The sequence below is a fragment of the Podarcis liolepis genome, assembly GCF_965112155.1.
Source record: "Podarcis liolepis genome assembly, chromosome: 8".
Taxonomy (NCBI): Eukaryota; Metazoa; Chordata; class Lepidosauria; order Squamata; family Lacertidae; genus Podarcis; species Podarcis liolepis.
Genome location: NC_139560.1, coordinates 85,824,383 through 85,839,909, shown reverse-complemented (window position 1 = coordinate 85,839,909; position 15,527 = coordinate 85,824,383). Strand labels below are relative to the sequence as shown.

Below are 15,527 nucleotides of genomic sequence, written 5' to 3'. Positions count from 1 at the left end.
ATATGTTCAGGGATGATAGGAACAGCATCTGGAACACCACAGGTTCCCTACCTGTGGCTTGGAGGAAGAGGGGAAAGGGGACATCCAGGACAAATCAAGAGAAGAACGAGCCCCATGTTCAGGCCTGATTTTTAGGGCAGCCAGGAGTTATGTTATATCGGGACAAAAACAAATTGCTGAGATCAAAAACCAGACCAGTTTGGGGAATCCAAGTGAGAGGTCAGGAGACAATTCAGGATTGATCCTCCTGTCAAAGAAGACAATATACATCACATTAGATGTATAATATACAATATACATCACATTAGATGTATAATATACAATATACATCACATTAGAATCAGGCTACCCTAACATGGAAACTGCTGGGATCAGTTTCACGCTGTGTGAATTCTTCAGACATGATATAGTTATCAGCTGGCTAAGTTCACATACATTTAGTTGTATGCATTTTTGTAAACTCTAGGCTGCTTTTCTGTAAGGAAGAACAGAATTTATTTTTGGTAGATGATATAACAACCACACTGTGCCCATCCCAGTATTCTCTCACTTAAAACATGAAACCCTTTGTTGCACTTGCTGGAGACTTTCCACCTGCTCCCTTATCTCCAATTCATTGAGGTGCACCTGCTTACAGTCCAAACACCTCCTGTTTTGATGCATGCAAAATTATTTGCACTGTATACACAAAAGTGGCTTATGCTACTCCTTTGTAGAAACCTGTAGGGCTAGCCTAGGACCACTTGTTTTCTCTGCCTTTCTCTGCAGGTGTGTTGTGATTGGTGTCAAATAACAAACAGACCCAGCAATGCCTCATAGCATCCTGACAAAGCCCTGGGCAGTCCTGAAAAACATGGACATACTGGCAGAAAGGAACAAGTGGGGCAGAATTTGCAGTGACATGAAGGACTCATCTTCTTCACTAACAGTGGCAGACCTACATTTTGGGGCCTCTGAAGCTTGAACTGCCATGGGGGCCCCTTTGCAACCAGCAACAAGGTCTGGGTAGCCACTGTTATCTTCTTCAATGGGGGTGTCCCACAACACGTCACCACACTTTTACAACATCTCTGCTACTTGCTCTCAAACTTTGGGATTGTTGAAATATATACAACAAAAAAGAAAACAGTTTGAGTCATGCCACTCAAATGGGGTCTGCTAGACCAATTTTTAAAAACCAAGTTAGACAAAAAGTACTTCTAGGGCCAATCCAGGATGAGGGGCCTTGAAGCTTAAGCTTTATCAGTTTCATAGTAGATCCATCCCGTTCACTAGTAAGTTGGATCATATGTGGTGCTTCTCAGTGCTTGGACTAACAAATGCTGCTTATTTGACAGGATGCTCTCCTCATTTTAAAAGGCTATCCTTTGGCCTCGCAGAAAGTGATGTCATGTCCTTTTGGAAAGAGGAGCTTTTCTTCATTCAAACATCTAATCAAATATAGCCTTTTCCATGAAGCTTTTGACTTAGCTATTTTGTCTGCAACTGAAACAAAGCCTAGCAAGTGGGGGCGTAGGAAGAGGGGTGGGGGGTGCAGTCCGCCCCGGGTGTCATCACTGAGGGGGTGACAAAATGGCACATCGTGGGGGGTAGCACTTACTGTGGGGCCTGGCCTGCTGCGCGCCCGAGCCACACGTCTCTCCTGGGAGTGACATGGCGGCTCGAGCCCCACACTGCCCGAAACGGCAGTGGGGCTTGCGTCCACCGGGCGGACTCTGTGGGCAGCTTGCCACACTGCCCCCCTGGGCAGATTGCCATGGCACCCGGGGCACACCTTCCCCCCACCCCTGTTGCGATGCACTGTGCAACACCCCTGTGCACGGATCGCCTCACCATCCCCTTGGGCAGATCGCCCTGCCCCTGCCACTCCGGGTGCTGGAGCAGTTAGCTACACCCCTGCTAGCAAGAGGCCTCTTGGGACAGCTCAATGCAAGAACAGGGCCACGCTGAGCAGCAACTTCCCTGATCTTGCAAGTGCTGAGAATCCCCTCTCTCTGGTGTCTGCACCGCTCTGCTCCCATGTTGCATGAGTACATGGTAGCTGGAAGATGATATGTCACTGCACTCATCTGTCCCATCTGCTGCCTGCAATGAGGAGGCTATTCTACTTGGGCGAGCTTCCCTGGGTTACAAATCATGCAGAGAGTCTACAGGAGTAGAAGAGGCTCACCACTTTCTCACTATACCATTAAAGCACATTCAAAGCACATATCCCACCCCCAAGTAATCCTGGACACCGTGGTTTGCTAGGGGCTGCTGGGAATTGTGACTGGTTGAGGCGTAAACCACAGTGCCCAGAGTTCTTGGCGGTGAGGCGTGTGCCTTGAATGCGCTGTAAAGCAGGAAATGTGCATGCAGCCATTTCCCACCCAATTCACGGAGGCTGCAAGGGCAAAGGGCAGCAGCCTGCGACCTGGAGGACTCTGTGTGAGCTCAGGTGTGTGAGACAGAAAGGTTCTTCTATGTGCCGAGCTCTCAATGCCTTTCAGGAAGCAGAGAGGCTGCCTCATGGCTAGGAGCCGGTGACTCAGCCCTCTTGCAACCTGTGTTGCTGGCAGGCCAAGGCGTGGCTGGGGCCCCACTCCCACCTGTTTACCCCAACAGGAAAGTAACTATTACGTTGTCTCTGAAATCAGAGATTAAGAAACAGCGTGAATAACCAGGGACAACAAGTCAAAACTGTATTATGTGTAAATAATTCTTTTCGGAATGTCAATAAAATGTACAGTTGTTTTTCTTTTATTTGTCTGCAGCATTTGTACGCTGCCCAGTTCTCTCACAATAAATAAAGATGAAGAAAATTTGAATGCAAAATAAAACATAATAAAATAAAAGGCAACGCAAACGTAACAAAAACAAAGGTCACGGCACCCTCAGGGTTAAAACACATCCAGCTGTGTCACCCACTTGTGCATTGCACTCCCATCCTGCAAACAGGCCTTAGCCTTTCTCTGATTCCCCCCTGCAACCCCTACAATTCCCAAGGCTGCTTTGGGTGGTCACTCAGAAATTTAAAGGACACTGGAAGAAAATATGTAAAAATCGCATTAGAAGCTAGAAAAGCAAACTAATTCTGCATAGATAGGTGTCGAGGTTTTTTAAACAAACAAACAAACAAACAAACAAACACCCCTTGGAAATCCTAATGGAAACCTTCTTCAAGAGAGGATCTTCACAGATTCACATGTATAAGTTACCAGTTTAATGATGCTTTACAACGTCATCCAAGAGTTTATACATGTTGACCATCAGTAATTTTGCTTCCTCAAGAAACTAAGGGTCAAATTAGATATGATGTCTAATGCATCTTTAATGTGTAGATTTTTAAAAAGACAATGGCTGGAGTTTTTTGGGGGGGGTGTTAAAATATAATTATCAGGATTATAGTGGGGGTGCGGATTGTATTGGGATTCCTTCCAATGAAAGTAGCACCCCTCCAAGCTCTGATCTTGATAATGGACATTTTGAAGAGAGAAGGTATCTGTATCATAGTATCATAGAATTGTTGAGTTAGAAAGGACTCAAGGGGTCATCTAGTTCAACCCCCAGCGACGCAGGGATTATTTTTCTGACGGCACCTCAGAACAGCGAAAGGCTTTCAAGGCTGCAGGAGTCAGCCAAATCAATAGCTTCTCTCTGTGCTGGGCCCCTTTTCACTCTCCCAGCAGCCAGTACAACTCACTGTTTACTCTGCAAGCGTTTCTGTAGAAGGTAGGCAAGGGCTTTCTCCTTCGTGGTTTGAAGTACTAATCATAAACCCTGGATCTGGTGAACAGACACTGTTTTGCAAGACACGGAAGCTGAATACCTGTTTGACATTTCACCAGTTCTCTCTCTCTCTCTCTCTCTCTCTCTCTCTCTCTCTCGTGTGTGTGTGATCAGTTTATTAGCCACCGATGTTGCAATCTGTGTCACAGCAACAGAGCCCAAAATGCTCGTTTATGCCCAGCAGGAAGGACTGAATGTGTGTTGGGCTTCCTTGTATTTTCCGCAGCTGACGCAACGTCACAGGCCTGCCTGGCAAGATGTCTCCCGCTTGGGATCTGCTCCCAGTGCATTGCTCAAGCCTGCTCAGGTGTTTACCTGGATGTTTACCAACACAGAAGAGGGGCTGGCCCCACATTCCTGTGCAGTTGAGCAGAGGTCATCATCAGCTCAGCGACTCGCCTGCTTCTCTTGCTTTGCTTAGAGAGAAGACTCCCAAAGTCATCAGTCAAATCCTAGGAAATAGATCACCACAAGGTCAACGTTTGACATGTTGAAATAAATTCCAACATGGGCATGTAGCTCTTCAAATGTAGCAGACAACAAATGTCTGCAGGCCACCTTTTGGAAGTATTAGAGTGGGGGTCTCAGTATTGCTTAGTCTTGGGCAACATGGATCTTGTTCAGATGGTCACAAGGCGGGGTCCTGCACCTCGGGCTCCAAGAGCCTTTTAAAACGGGCATATTTATCATCCTCATCCTGCTACTCTTTTACCAATAAATGTCCAGAGTGATTCACACAGAATGGGGGGGGGGCTTTAAATACATCATATAACATATTAAAGAAAAGACTGTGCTCTCTCGGGGAAATTCAGTGGTTGTTCCTCTGTGCCACTGTGGCCAGTTCTTTTTCATGCAGGAATGGGGAACGTGTGGCCCTCCAGAGGGTGCTGGATTGCGGCCCCCATCACCCCTGACCACGGGCCAGGCTGGCTGAGACTGATGGGGCCACAGCCTCCCTGGTGCTCTTAAGGCTTATTTACACTTCTGTTTGCCCCTCTGTTGTCTCCCAGGATAGCTTGCAGTTTAGCACTGAATCGGAGGAAACAGCAACTGGGTTTTCTGCTGATTGCTGTTTGTTACTGTTTATCACGAAAGAGCAGGTTTTTCTCTCAGTGTATGGAGAGAGGCTGCCTTTTACAGAGCAGGGGGGGTGGGAGGAAGGGGGATTTATTGTGGGTAAAAAGGAGGAGTCAGAGGCCTTTCCCTCCTAGAAGGAATCCTTCTCTGACTGGTAGGTGCACTATTTATTGCTCATGCCAAAAACATGGACGACTCATTTAGCAGTTCCCATTAATCACATCATGTTGAAACAACCCTGGCCTGTTCCCACATTCCATGCTCACGTCCAAAACCATGGCTAGATGGGGGAGGAGAGCTTCAGAGCCGTATAGTAAAACAAACAATAAAGCATCCCCAAACAAAGTCACATATATGCCTCCAGCTACAAACGCCTCAATTCACAAGCATTTCTCTTCTTTGAATCATTCATACCCATATGCCAGATCAGGACTTTGTCTTGGATAAAACTAGAATTGCAAAGTGCTCAAGGTATTTGTGCTGGAGCATTGAAAACTCAGGAGGCCAATAAACTTCCACGGTTCATATATTAATTTATTCATAGGTGGATACATTTATTCAATAGGCATAACGTGCAATGGTCATTGTTAAAGTTAACAAAAGGAGGATGTTGACTTCAAGGCAATTTGCAGGTAAATATAACCTGGGATCTTTTAGAGGTTTCCTGCTGAACTCTTTTAAAGTTGCTGATCTTTTAAAATAAGAATCAGAATCATCCGTTGCCTGAATGACCATGAGAAAGGGCAGGAAGGTCACTGTCTTGGCCCTGGCGCAACTCAAGAGACACACAAAATCTGTGTTTGGGAAGTCACAGGTTTCATATCCCCTTGCAGGTGCCTATATCTCCTCCACATGGGGGACTATGGAGTTGGGCTAGGTCAAGAGCGCCTTAATTTTTCTACTCCAATTTCTGCAAATCCTTCCAGCTTCCACCCCATCAAAGGTTCAGATGTGTCAGGTTTCTCCTCCTTCCCCCACCTCAACACTTTTCTTGTCTCAGATTTCTCCACTTCCCAGGATGGCCAGCCCAAGGCTTCAAATAGTACACCCTTGTAAACAAGCCCCCTTCCATGTGGGCTAGGCGGTCCCTGCGATCAGGTGGGCAGAATGGAGCTGCCCCAGTGAGTTCCAGCCGGTATCTGCAGGGCAAGAGTTTTTCTCCCTGATAATATTGTTTTGGGCGGTGCTCCCATCCACTTGCCTTTCTCTGACCTGAACCGGCTTTCGGCTCTTAAAAAGGCAGGATGTCTTGGGTCTGCTCAGTTCCTGCTCTGCTGGGCTCAAAGGCTTTGCCAAGGAGGGAAGAGGTGTGCTGAAGGTTTGCCCAGGCTCAGGATGTCCAGAGCAAGCGCCCTGGGTGCAAGCGAGGGTTGTCCAGCTGAAAGGAAAGAGGGCCTGACTCTGCAAGCTGAGGGGACGAGCAACAGCAATGGAGGAGAGCAGGAGCCGCCCAGCAGAACTTCTGTGGTCATCTGCCAAGCGGTTGGGAGAAGTATCTTCACCTCCAGCATCTCACCAGCAGCAGAGAGAGTGAGCCTTATGCTGAAACAGGAGGAGGAGGAGGAGGTGGAGGAGAATGAAGGCGCAAATTGCCCAGTGCTATTTATACAGCTGTCCGAGCTCTTCAGTACCCCTGAAGGACTGGAATGGAGGCAAACTGCCAGGTAGGTGGCTGCTCACTCAAGGCTGGACTTTGTGGCAGAACGCATGCTCTGCATGCAGAATGCCTCAGGTTCAGTCTGCAGGGCTTTCGGTTAAGCGGTTTTCCAGCAGGAATGGGAAAGACTTCAGCCTGCCTGAGTTCTTAGGGAGCTGCCAGATGTCAAAGTGTGCAAATTCTGATCTAGATGGGCCAATGGCTTGGGGTAAGGAAGCTTCATACACTTGGATGCTTCAATCTGCCTGGCTGGGGGCACTTTGACCAGCCCATGGCCACCACTGGGGAAGTGATTTTGGGGGGCAGTGGGGGGGGGGGAATCTTCCTCCTCATGCTGCTCTTTTGGCAGCCGGAAATAGGCTAGGGTCTCTCATCAAGTCATTTCTCCTTGTGAATAATCGGGTGGGGTTGTCTACCTCTCAAATGCCACAAATTCAACCTTGCCTGTTTCAAATATTAAAACCCCGATATTAAAAGTCAGCCTCTTCACTTGTGCCTAAAACAAGTTTGAGTAGAAGGCATCATTCACACTCAGGGCAATGCTCAACCGTTAATCCTGGCTGCTTGGCAAATGCCAAGGTAAGATGAGGGAGGGTTTGTGGAGACTCCTAGCAGAAAACACAGAGAAAAGCTGAAATATTTGGCAGAGGCCACACCAGACACAATAATCTCGCAGGCAATGTTGCTTGCCATGTTCTCATCCTGAAGCGTGGGCAACGCATGGCAGCAGCAGCACACTGTAGTGGGTAAAGCACAGTGGTTAACAACAGGTGAAATATCAGTTCATAAACAAATTAACTAGACATGCCACTCCCAACGGCACCATAGCTAATGCGTCTACATCCCACCTTTTTTCTCAAAGGAGCTCAAGGTGGTGTACGTGGTACTCTGCCTCCCTCATTTAACCCCCACAACAATCCTGTGAGGGAGGTTAGGCTGAGAGGCAGTGACTGGCTCCAAGGTCATCCAGTGGCCGAGTGGGGCTTGAACCTTTGCCTCCCAGGTCCTAGTCTGACACTCTAGCCACTAAGCCACACTGCCTCCCAGTGTAGCGAGGCTCTTTTCATATGTGTAAAGTGGTTTGAGCGAGCAAAAAAGTGTTGCAAATGTGCCAAGTTTTATTGTTGTCATTGAAAAGTTTGGCGTCACACACTTTCAGCAAGAAGTCTTACTGATGATGCATGATAAAAATACTCATTTTTAAAGGAGAACACATAGCTGTGAATGGCTCCTTGAGTAGGGAATCATCACATCTTGTTTAAGTGATATTTTTACTCTTCAAAAATATTTTGCAAGCCTTTTGACATGTCCAAGAATTTGACTTTGACAACAATACGTGTGTCATTTAAGAGTGTGTGAGTGAACATAGAGGCAGAAATGTATTGTTTACAACAATATCCTGGGATTTGTCATAGAATTCTTTCTACTCATGCTCATCATATAGCCATCACATTAAAATTCATGGAATTTCATGTAAATGTTGTTGAGGGGACACTGGAGAGAGATTTCAGAAATGGTCCACTCTTGACCACATTCCTTCCTCCTCTTTCTCACTGTTCATCTCAAATGATAGTTGCAATCTGTACCTGTAGCCTTTGCCCTCTCACCTTTCTGCATGGAGCAGTCACAGGCTCAGGTACAGAAGTAGATCTCTGCTTTTTGAAGATTGCAAGTAGCGATCATCTGTGGGGGGAGGGGTGCTCCCCTATTTATTTATGACCTTTTCTGGAAGGATGTCTTTTACATGATTAATTCCTTTACAGAATTCATTCGTGTAACTTGACTTGTAGTGTGTGGCTTGGCTTGCTTCTTTGAGTTACCCACCTGCATGTGTTGTGAGTTCTCCACCCGAAGTTCACTCACTGTCTCTGGGACTGTCTTTACTCTGAAAAATGGATAACTGTTTCCTATATGCTTAATTTCTCGACTGTGTTATGCATATATGTATGTTGATATGTAGTGTTGGCTTGGCTCACTTTCCTGAGTTGCCTGGTGTGAGACATATATATTATTATATATTAAACGGCCTCGGTCCAGTATACCTGAAGGAGCGTCTCCACCCCCATCATTCTGCCCGGACGCTGAGGTCCAGCGCCGAGGGCCTTCTGGCGGTTCCCTCATTGCGAGAAGCAAAGCTACAGGGAACCAGGCAGAGGGCCTTCTCGGTAGTGGCGCCCGCCCTGTGGAACGCCCTTCCAGCAGATGTCAAAGCGATAAACAACTACCTGACATTCAGAAGACATCTTAAGGCAGCCCTGTTCAGGGAAGTTTTTAACGTGTGATATTTTACTGTATTTTTGGTTCTTATGGAAGCCGCCCAGAGTGGCTGGGGAGGCCCAGCCAGATGGGCGGGGTATAAATAATAATAAATTATTATTATTATTATTATTATTATTATTATTATTATTATTATTATATTTCAAACTTTCTGATTTTGTCACAGTTGTAGCCTATACCATGTGATCCATGTGGACCCTATATAGAGACAGTAGAGGGTATTTAGCAGTATTTAGCCTATGCAATAGCTGTTCACCTAAGATGGAGGTTTATGTGGGCATTCTGCAGTATAATAATAACAATAATAATAATAATAATAATAATAATAATAATAATAATAGGTTGGCAACTGCATATGGGAGGGGACCTTAGTGAGCTATACCTGCCTGCTTCTGCTAGTGAACTCAGCATCAGCTGATATTGCAGTGAATGAGCATATGGGGCAGGATCACAGCAGCAAGTCCCTTTCTAAATGCCCTCCCCCAAGTACCTGTACGTTCTCTACACAAAGACACGCCTTTAGCCTTGGAATAAATGTTGAGGATGGGTGGTATAAAAATGTCCTAAATAAACAGACAGTGCATAGGGTTGTATGCACACAGGACAGCCTTTCTCAGCCTAGCTAGGGTCCCGCTAGTTAGTGATGATGGGAGTTGTAATCCAACAACATCTGAGGACCCAAGGCTGAGAAAGGCCGAGGACACAGGGGCTGTGCTGTCCTAGTGAATGCATGCAAGTCAGGGAGTGCATGACCACCTTAAGCTGTTTGACAGCCAGGCAGCTTGGTTGCCCTTTGAACCCCTGATTTATCATGCGGTGCCCTGAGAGATCAGTTCATCATGTCACTCTGACCTATTTCTGGAGAACAACTTTGCTTCCTTATAAGAGCTGTCAGCACTCAGCCATTCATGGCCTCATGCGTTTGTGCCGAGGTTGTATACCAACAACAGGATTTTATTTTTATTTTATTTTTTGCAAAATACACATCTGCACACAAAAATGCAATACTGTACAACATTTTGCTTATGGTGGAAAAGACTAAAAGGGATTGGACTCAGCAACAGGCATATGTCCCTGGAGAGACCATCCCAGGCTGGAGGAAAGGCTTTTTATAATCTGACCCACTTCCAAAAGCGTGAAGTGGCCTCTGGGAGCAAAATGAGCATTTTGGGAGGTTTGTGTGGCCTGGTTCATTTGGGCAGGATAACTGTGCCCAACATGGATCCAAGACAGCCGCTGCCTCCTGTGTTGCCTAGGCAACCAGAGAATGCAAGCCACCAGCTTTGCACAATATTCCTTCCTTACTGGCCAATGCCCTAGGCAAGCACCCTTTGAATACTCCTTTTGGGTGGTCAAATACAAACAGTGAAATGGCAAGGAAATCGCTAAATGAAATAGAATTAGGTTTGATAAGGTTTCACATTTCTACAAATATCTGTTTCTACTCAGATTAGAGAGTCAACTTCATGAATTTTTGGTATATTATTATTATTATTATTATTATTATTATTATTATTATTATTATTATTATTATTATTATTTACTTCATCTGTAGATCCCAGGGCAGTTCGCAACCCAAAAATAGACTGTTTCATGCCCGCCCTACTCTGAAAACATCCACTGATGTTCCATTGGACAACATGGTTTCTAAGTTGCTACACATACAGGTGCCTGGCAAAAAGGCATTATGTAAGCATTTGTGGAGCCCTTGAAAATTAAAAAAGAGACCAGTTTGCCAAAAATAGTTTTGGCTGCCCTGTTATTCCCTGTTTGTAGGGAGCGCAGCCAAGATAAATCCTAAGTGATGAGTTGATAAGACTGCAGAAGGAATTGGCTTCAGTCCCAAGCAGGCTTCTGCTAACAGGAGTTCCACTCACAGGATGCTCCTGCTAGCAGACGTGTGTGGAGAGAAGGGTGCCTTTTAGCAGCTCATCCTTCCCTGTAGTCCTCTATGGTGCCTCTCCTACTGTTTTCAGCCACAGAGAGCTGTGGGGGGAGGGGAAATCAGTGAAAATTGCTGTCCACCCCACGCAACTTCTGCCAGCAGGGTGACATGCAATCATGGACTCTACCTGTCTCTTACCTGGAGTCTGGCTCCTGCTGAGGCCTGATAAGGAGGCCAGTAGCTGATGCACTGCAAGGTTCTCCGCAGATCAGGGTTGGATTCCCTTACATGCATATCACCAGCAAACAACCATGAGAAGAGTAAAAACCTGCTGAGGGAACAATGCTCCCGCACTTTCCCCAAAGCGCCAATTTGGACATTCACGTGTGGGCTGCCAGTGTGCGTGATTCATTCTGTTTGTTTGTTTGTTTATGTATTTATTCATTTTAAAATCAGGACCATGGAGGGTGGAAGAGTGTTTTCTTTAACCCTTTGCTCCTGCACTGTAATCCTGGCAGTGGCATCTTTCCTCATGGCAGAGACACACTTCAAGGTGATATTTGTCAGGACCACAACCTGGGGGGAATAAGTTTCGGTTTTGATTTTTTTAAAAACCAAACTCCTCATGTCTTCATCCTGACTAGTTTTAATTATCCTAGAGCTGTCATTTCTTATGTTTTCCTCCTTAAGTGCAAGAGTCAAAATCTTGTCACTTGAAAATTAAATAAGACATTCTGGTGAAGCCATGTGGTCGTGGCTTAGGAAATAGAAATTTTGCATGCACAAGGATCTCAGATGTGGCCTTCACTTTTTTCCCATTGAGGTGGATAAAGTTTGAAGAGAAAGTGGAAGATGGAGGAGAACGCTGGAGCAAGCCTCACGTGACAACTCTCTCCCTTCACAGCCTGTTTGAGCTACGGACATGTATAAAGAGAGGGGCTGTCCTGCTGGATTTGGAAGCTCGCAATTTTAAGCAAATACTTGGTATGTGGGAAGTGTGCATAGATCCCTGCGTGTTCAGAGAAACCCGCCCCTCATTAGTCAAGTACGAGTGGGGTTGCAACTCCTTTAGTGTTATTATCGCCAACTCCGGCTTATTAATTGGTCACTGTAACATATTTTGCTTTCAGGTAAACACCACTGTCTGTTCTTTCCTCATTTCACTTCCCAGTGGCCGACATTCTGTTCCCTACCTCCACCCTCCATTGTGTAGAAGGGAAAATTTCAGCAACTTATAAAGGGGACCACCCTAACTGATGGACTCCCTGATTATCAGAAGAGTCAATAATGGGTGGTTTGTACGGAAATCCTTCTGGACAGATTCATTTCCATGTCATTGGAAAACTGCTCTTTATTTACATGATGGTGATTTATATTAAAAGTTTTTCAGCTATTCTAGTAAGGCAGTTTTTTTAAAAAAATTAAAATATAAAAAGGCTTCTTCAGTAGATGCCAAAGATTCTAAATGTTTACAGCAAAGGAGAGGGGGGAGCCCTTATTTTGAGAGGACTCACTTTGTGTTTATTTTGTGTTCAAGAAAAGGTGATTGGAACCCAAATAGAGAACCATGCCCTCAGGCCAGAGCTCTCAAAGAAGCTCATGTATGTCCTGCTCCTCAAGCCTCAGCACCACATCACCAAATCTCAGCTGAGGATGCTGGTGGAGATGGGTGTGGCCTCCTGCTCTGGTAAGTAGTCCTTGCTCTGGGTCCCATCCCTTGCTCTTTAACTCCATGCTACAGCAAACAGGCAACCAGTGTGCAGAACACTGTTCAGGTGGTGGCACCAGAAATCCACTTACCTATAAACTAAAGATTGCCTCCTTTTATTCAACTCAGTATGACTTATTTATGATTTGGAGTACATTTAAACACTAATCCCAGGAGGAATGACTGCATAACTGGATTCAGATGCGCTGGTGGAACCATGATAGGTCTATGTTAAGGTATCAGGTGGAGAGTGGTGCTTTAATCTTCACACCTCTTTAGAAGTTATACATAATTTACTCCTTTTAAAGCAGGGGTAGGGAACCTGGCAGCTTCCAGATGTTGTAGGGCTACAGATCTCTCCATCCCTGGCCACTGGGCTGGGCTGGCTGAGACCAATGGGAGTTGAATTCCAGTGTCATCTGCAGGAGCACAGGTTGTTCATCCCAGGTATCAAGGCAACGCCTTTTGAAGGGGTAGTGACTCACTAATATGCTCCTGTGTGTAGTCTTTCGATGGAATTGTGTTTAGAAGTGTCATGGAGCTTTCTCTATTTTGGTTTTGGTTTTTAATTTCTGTTTCAGACAAAGCTAACAGCCGCTCAGATCTGGTGGGTGAGGTCTCAGAGGTGCCCCTAAAGGAACAGGTAAGTAATGTGCAGTGCATGTAGGGAGAGAGGGAAGGTTCAAAGGCCTCAAAGGCCTCTTTACAAGGACTCTCGGGTCCTTTACAAGGACTCTTTCCTGGTGTGAAAACATCTCCACACAGGACCCCTTTTTAAATTCTGTCCAATCAGCTCCTCATAGCTTTGAAAGACCATACCTGCTTCTAGCTCTCAGCTCTGAAGTTTGGATGGGGTTTCATTCAGGGAGGGATGCCCTTTACGTTAAGGAACACGAAAGAAGCAAGTATCCTTCGGTTAGAGTTAGGGGTGGGAGATGTGGCTCTCCAGATGTCGTTGGACTCCAGCTCCCACCAGCCCCAACTTCCATGGTCAACGGTCAAGGATGGGGGCAGCTGTGAGCTGTAGTTCAGTAGCATTCAGAGGACCAGTAACACCTGATTTTCACAAACCTGGAACCAGGGCTTTTTCCCTGGCGGAACATGCCGGAACACAGTGCCTTGCTCCCCTTTAATGAGTGAAGGCATGTGGGGACACAGTCTGAACCATCCTATAAGATAGTGTAGTCCGACATCTTGTCACGTGATTTTAGTTTCAAGATGGCGTCAATGTTGGCGTCTGAGTTGGCAACTGAAGTGAGTTCTGGCACATTTTTTCTACAAAAAAGCATTGCTTTTTACCAGCATGAGTTTGACCAAACTGCGGGAGGCAGTGGAAGACAGGAGTGCCTGGCGTGCTCTGGTCTATGGGGTCACGAAGAGTCAGACACGACTAAACAGAAGGAGTGTTCTTCCAGTCTGTCAGTATTTTGCAGAAGGAATTCAGGGGCAAAGCAGAACTTTAGGTTTACACAATCTTCCTAGCACAATTCAGCCAACATTGCCATTGCCAGTGACTCTGGGACTGCAAGGGGAAAGTGAACCTCTTTGCAGTGCCCTCACTTGCCAGGGCAGGGCAGTCTTGCACTTGCTGAGGCTCTTCCTAACCATGGCAGAGAGCCACTTATGCCAGGCTGCTTTAGCGCTGATTTCACTGGTTTTTGTCAGCTGAGTAAAATGTACGGTATGTTTTAAAGAAATGTTTGTTTCTTAGTTTGTGTGCAATTTGGCCTAGTTGTGAAATGCATGGGTACCCAGTAGCCCCTGCCTGGCTTCATTGTGAGTGAAGATATACATCACTAGAATGACCTCTGATTTGGGATATCTTCCTGGCAGTGTTCAGATTGGTTGGCTGTACCATTGAGACTGAGAAACTTCCCAGGTGATGCTTTTATTTTGGATCAAGAAATGTGCAGCAGTCACCAGCAACTTCCCTAGTTTGGGCACTCCACAAAAAAAGAGTTAACGGTTGTTGAGGCCTCCCTCTCTCCTCTGTATGGTCCACAGCACATGTTCTGTCACCTTACCGTTGCTTTCTGAGCTATGGATCACCAACCCTAGGTTTTCCTCTCACTGCAGCTTAATAATCACTTTAAGAAGAAGATTCCAGCTGGGACTGAAGTGGCCAACATTCTTGTAGGAGAAGCCAGCTTCCTGGAGAAACCTTTTGTTGCTTTTGTGCGTCTGCAGGAACCAGTGCTTCTTGGGGGCTTAGCAGAAGTTGCTTTCCCCAGCAGGTAAGAAGCAAACAGGGAGCGGGGCAGGACAGCAAAGTTTCCTCTGTACATGCTAGAGTGAAAAGGGTGTCCTGCAGTTCTTGGCATAGGAAATTATTGCAGTTGTCCGTGTTCTGATACACAACTAGATGGGTGTAGTTGTGGATTGCCATAGGTCCTCTATTTCCAGGACACATCCTCTTTTTAATTGGTAGAGTCATCATAGCAATCCATAGTTAAAAGCAGAAGTCGGCAAATGTGTCCTCTTTTTTGCCCTTCAAAATATGGCAACCCTACACTTGGGTAGCTAGCTGGGTGCTACCTCCTGAAGATATAGTGGGCAAGAGATTATCAGGTGTCATCAGCCAGCTGACCTATGCCTGGATAGCTGTGTTTCAATGCACTGTTGCCCCAAGGCATGGCAACACCTGAGGGGCTGAGGTGGTGGGAAACCATATAAATTGCTTAACTGGCTTCAACAAGGCCACACTTCAGGTCATTCTGAAATATTCTCAATCTATTCAATGCTAAGGCTGTGAACAGCAGTCAATCCTGACCAGATCCCGTATTTGCCAGGACTGTGGAGAGTACGCTCAGTGGCAAGCCATTGCTGTGGTGTTTCTTTCTCCCCATTCTTTTGAGAAATAATTTGTTCCATTTCAGTGGCCGCCATCTTGCTCCTTCCAGTTACGCTCACGGCATGATGGCAGCCAGTTCCACACAACTTAGGGCAGGGATAGCCAATATAGTGCCTCCATGTGCTGTTGGACTACAACTTCTATCAACCTCAAACAGAGGCCTTGCTAGCTGGGACTGATGGAAGCTATTGTCCAGTACACTTGGAAAGCTATCTCTGGTTTAGGGCATTCTCACTTAGGCAGGATTCTATCTTCTTCTGTCGGTCCTTGGCCAAACCCTGAGCCAGACTACACCTGGGGGTGC

General features: G+C 46.1%; 1 protein-coding gene across 2 annotated transcripts in view; it reads left to right on the top strand.

Moving 5' to 3' along the window:
* Window positions 1-5,465: 5,465 nt before the first annotated feature.
* Window positions 5,466-15,527, top strand: part of SLC4A9 (solute carrier family 4 member 9) — a 38,965-nt gene continuing 28,903 nt past the window's right edge. For both annotated transcript variants that reach the window (XM_083519120.1, XM_083519119.1), the window contains exons 1-5: window positions 5,466-6,509; window positions 11,488-11,648; window positions 12,202-12,351; window positions 12,954-13,015; window positions 14,449-14,606. In XM_083519120.1, the coding sequence (XP_083375246.1) occupies window positions 6,181-6,509; window positions 11,488-11,648; window positions 12,202-12,351; window positions 12,954-13,015; window positions 14,449-14,606 (860 nt within the window). In that variant the 5' untranslated portion in view covers window positions 5,466-6,180. The remainder of the gene's footprint in view (window positions 6,510-11,487; window positions 11,649-12,201; window positions 12,352-12,953; window positions 13,016-14,448; window positions 14,607-15,527) is intronic.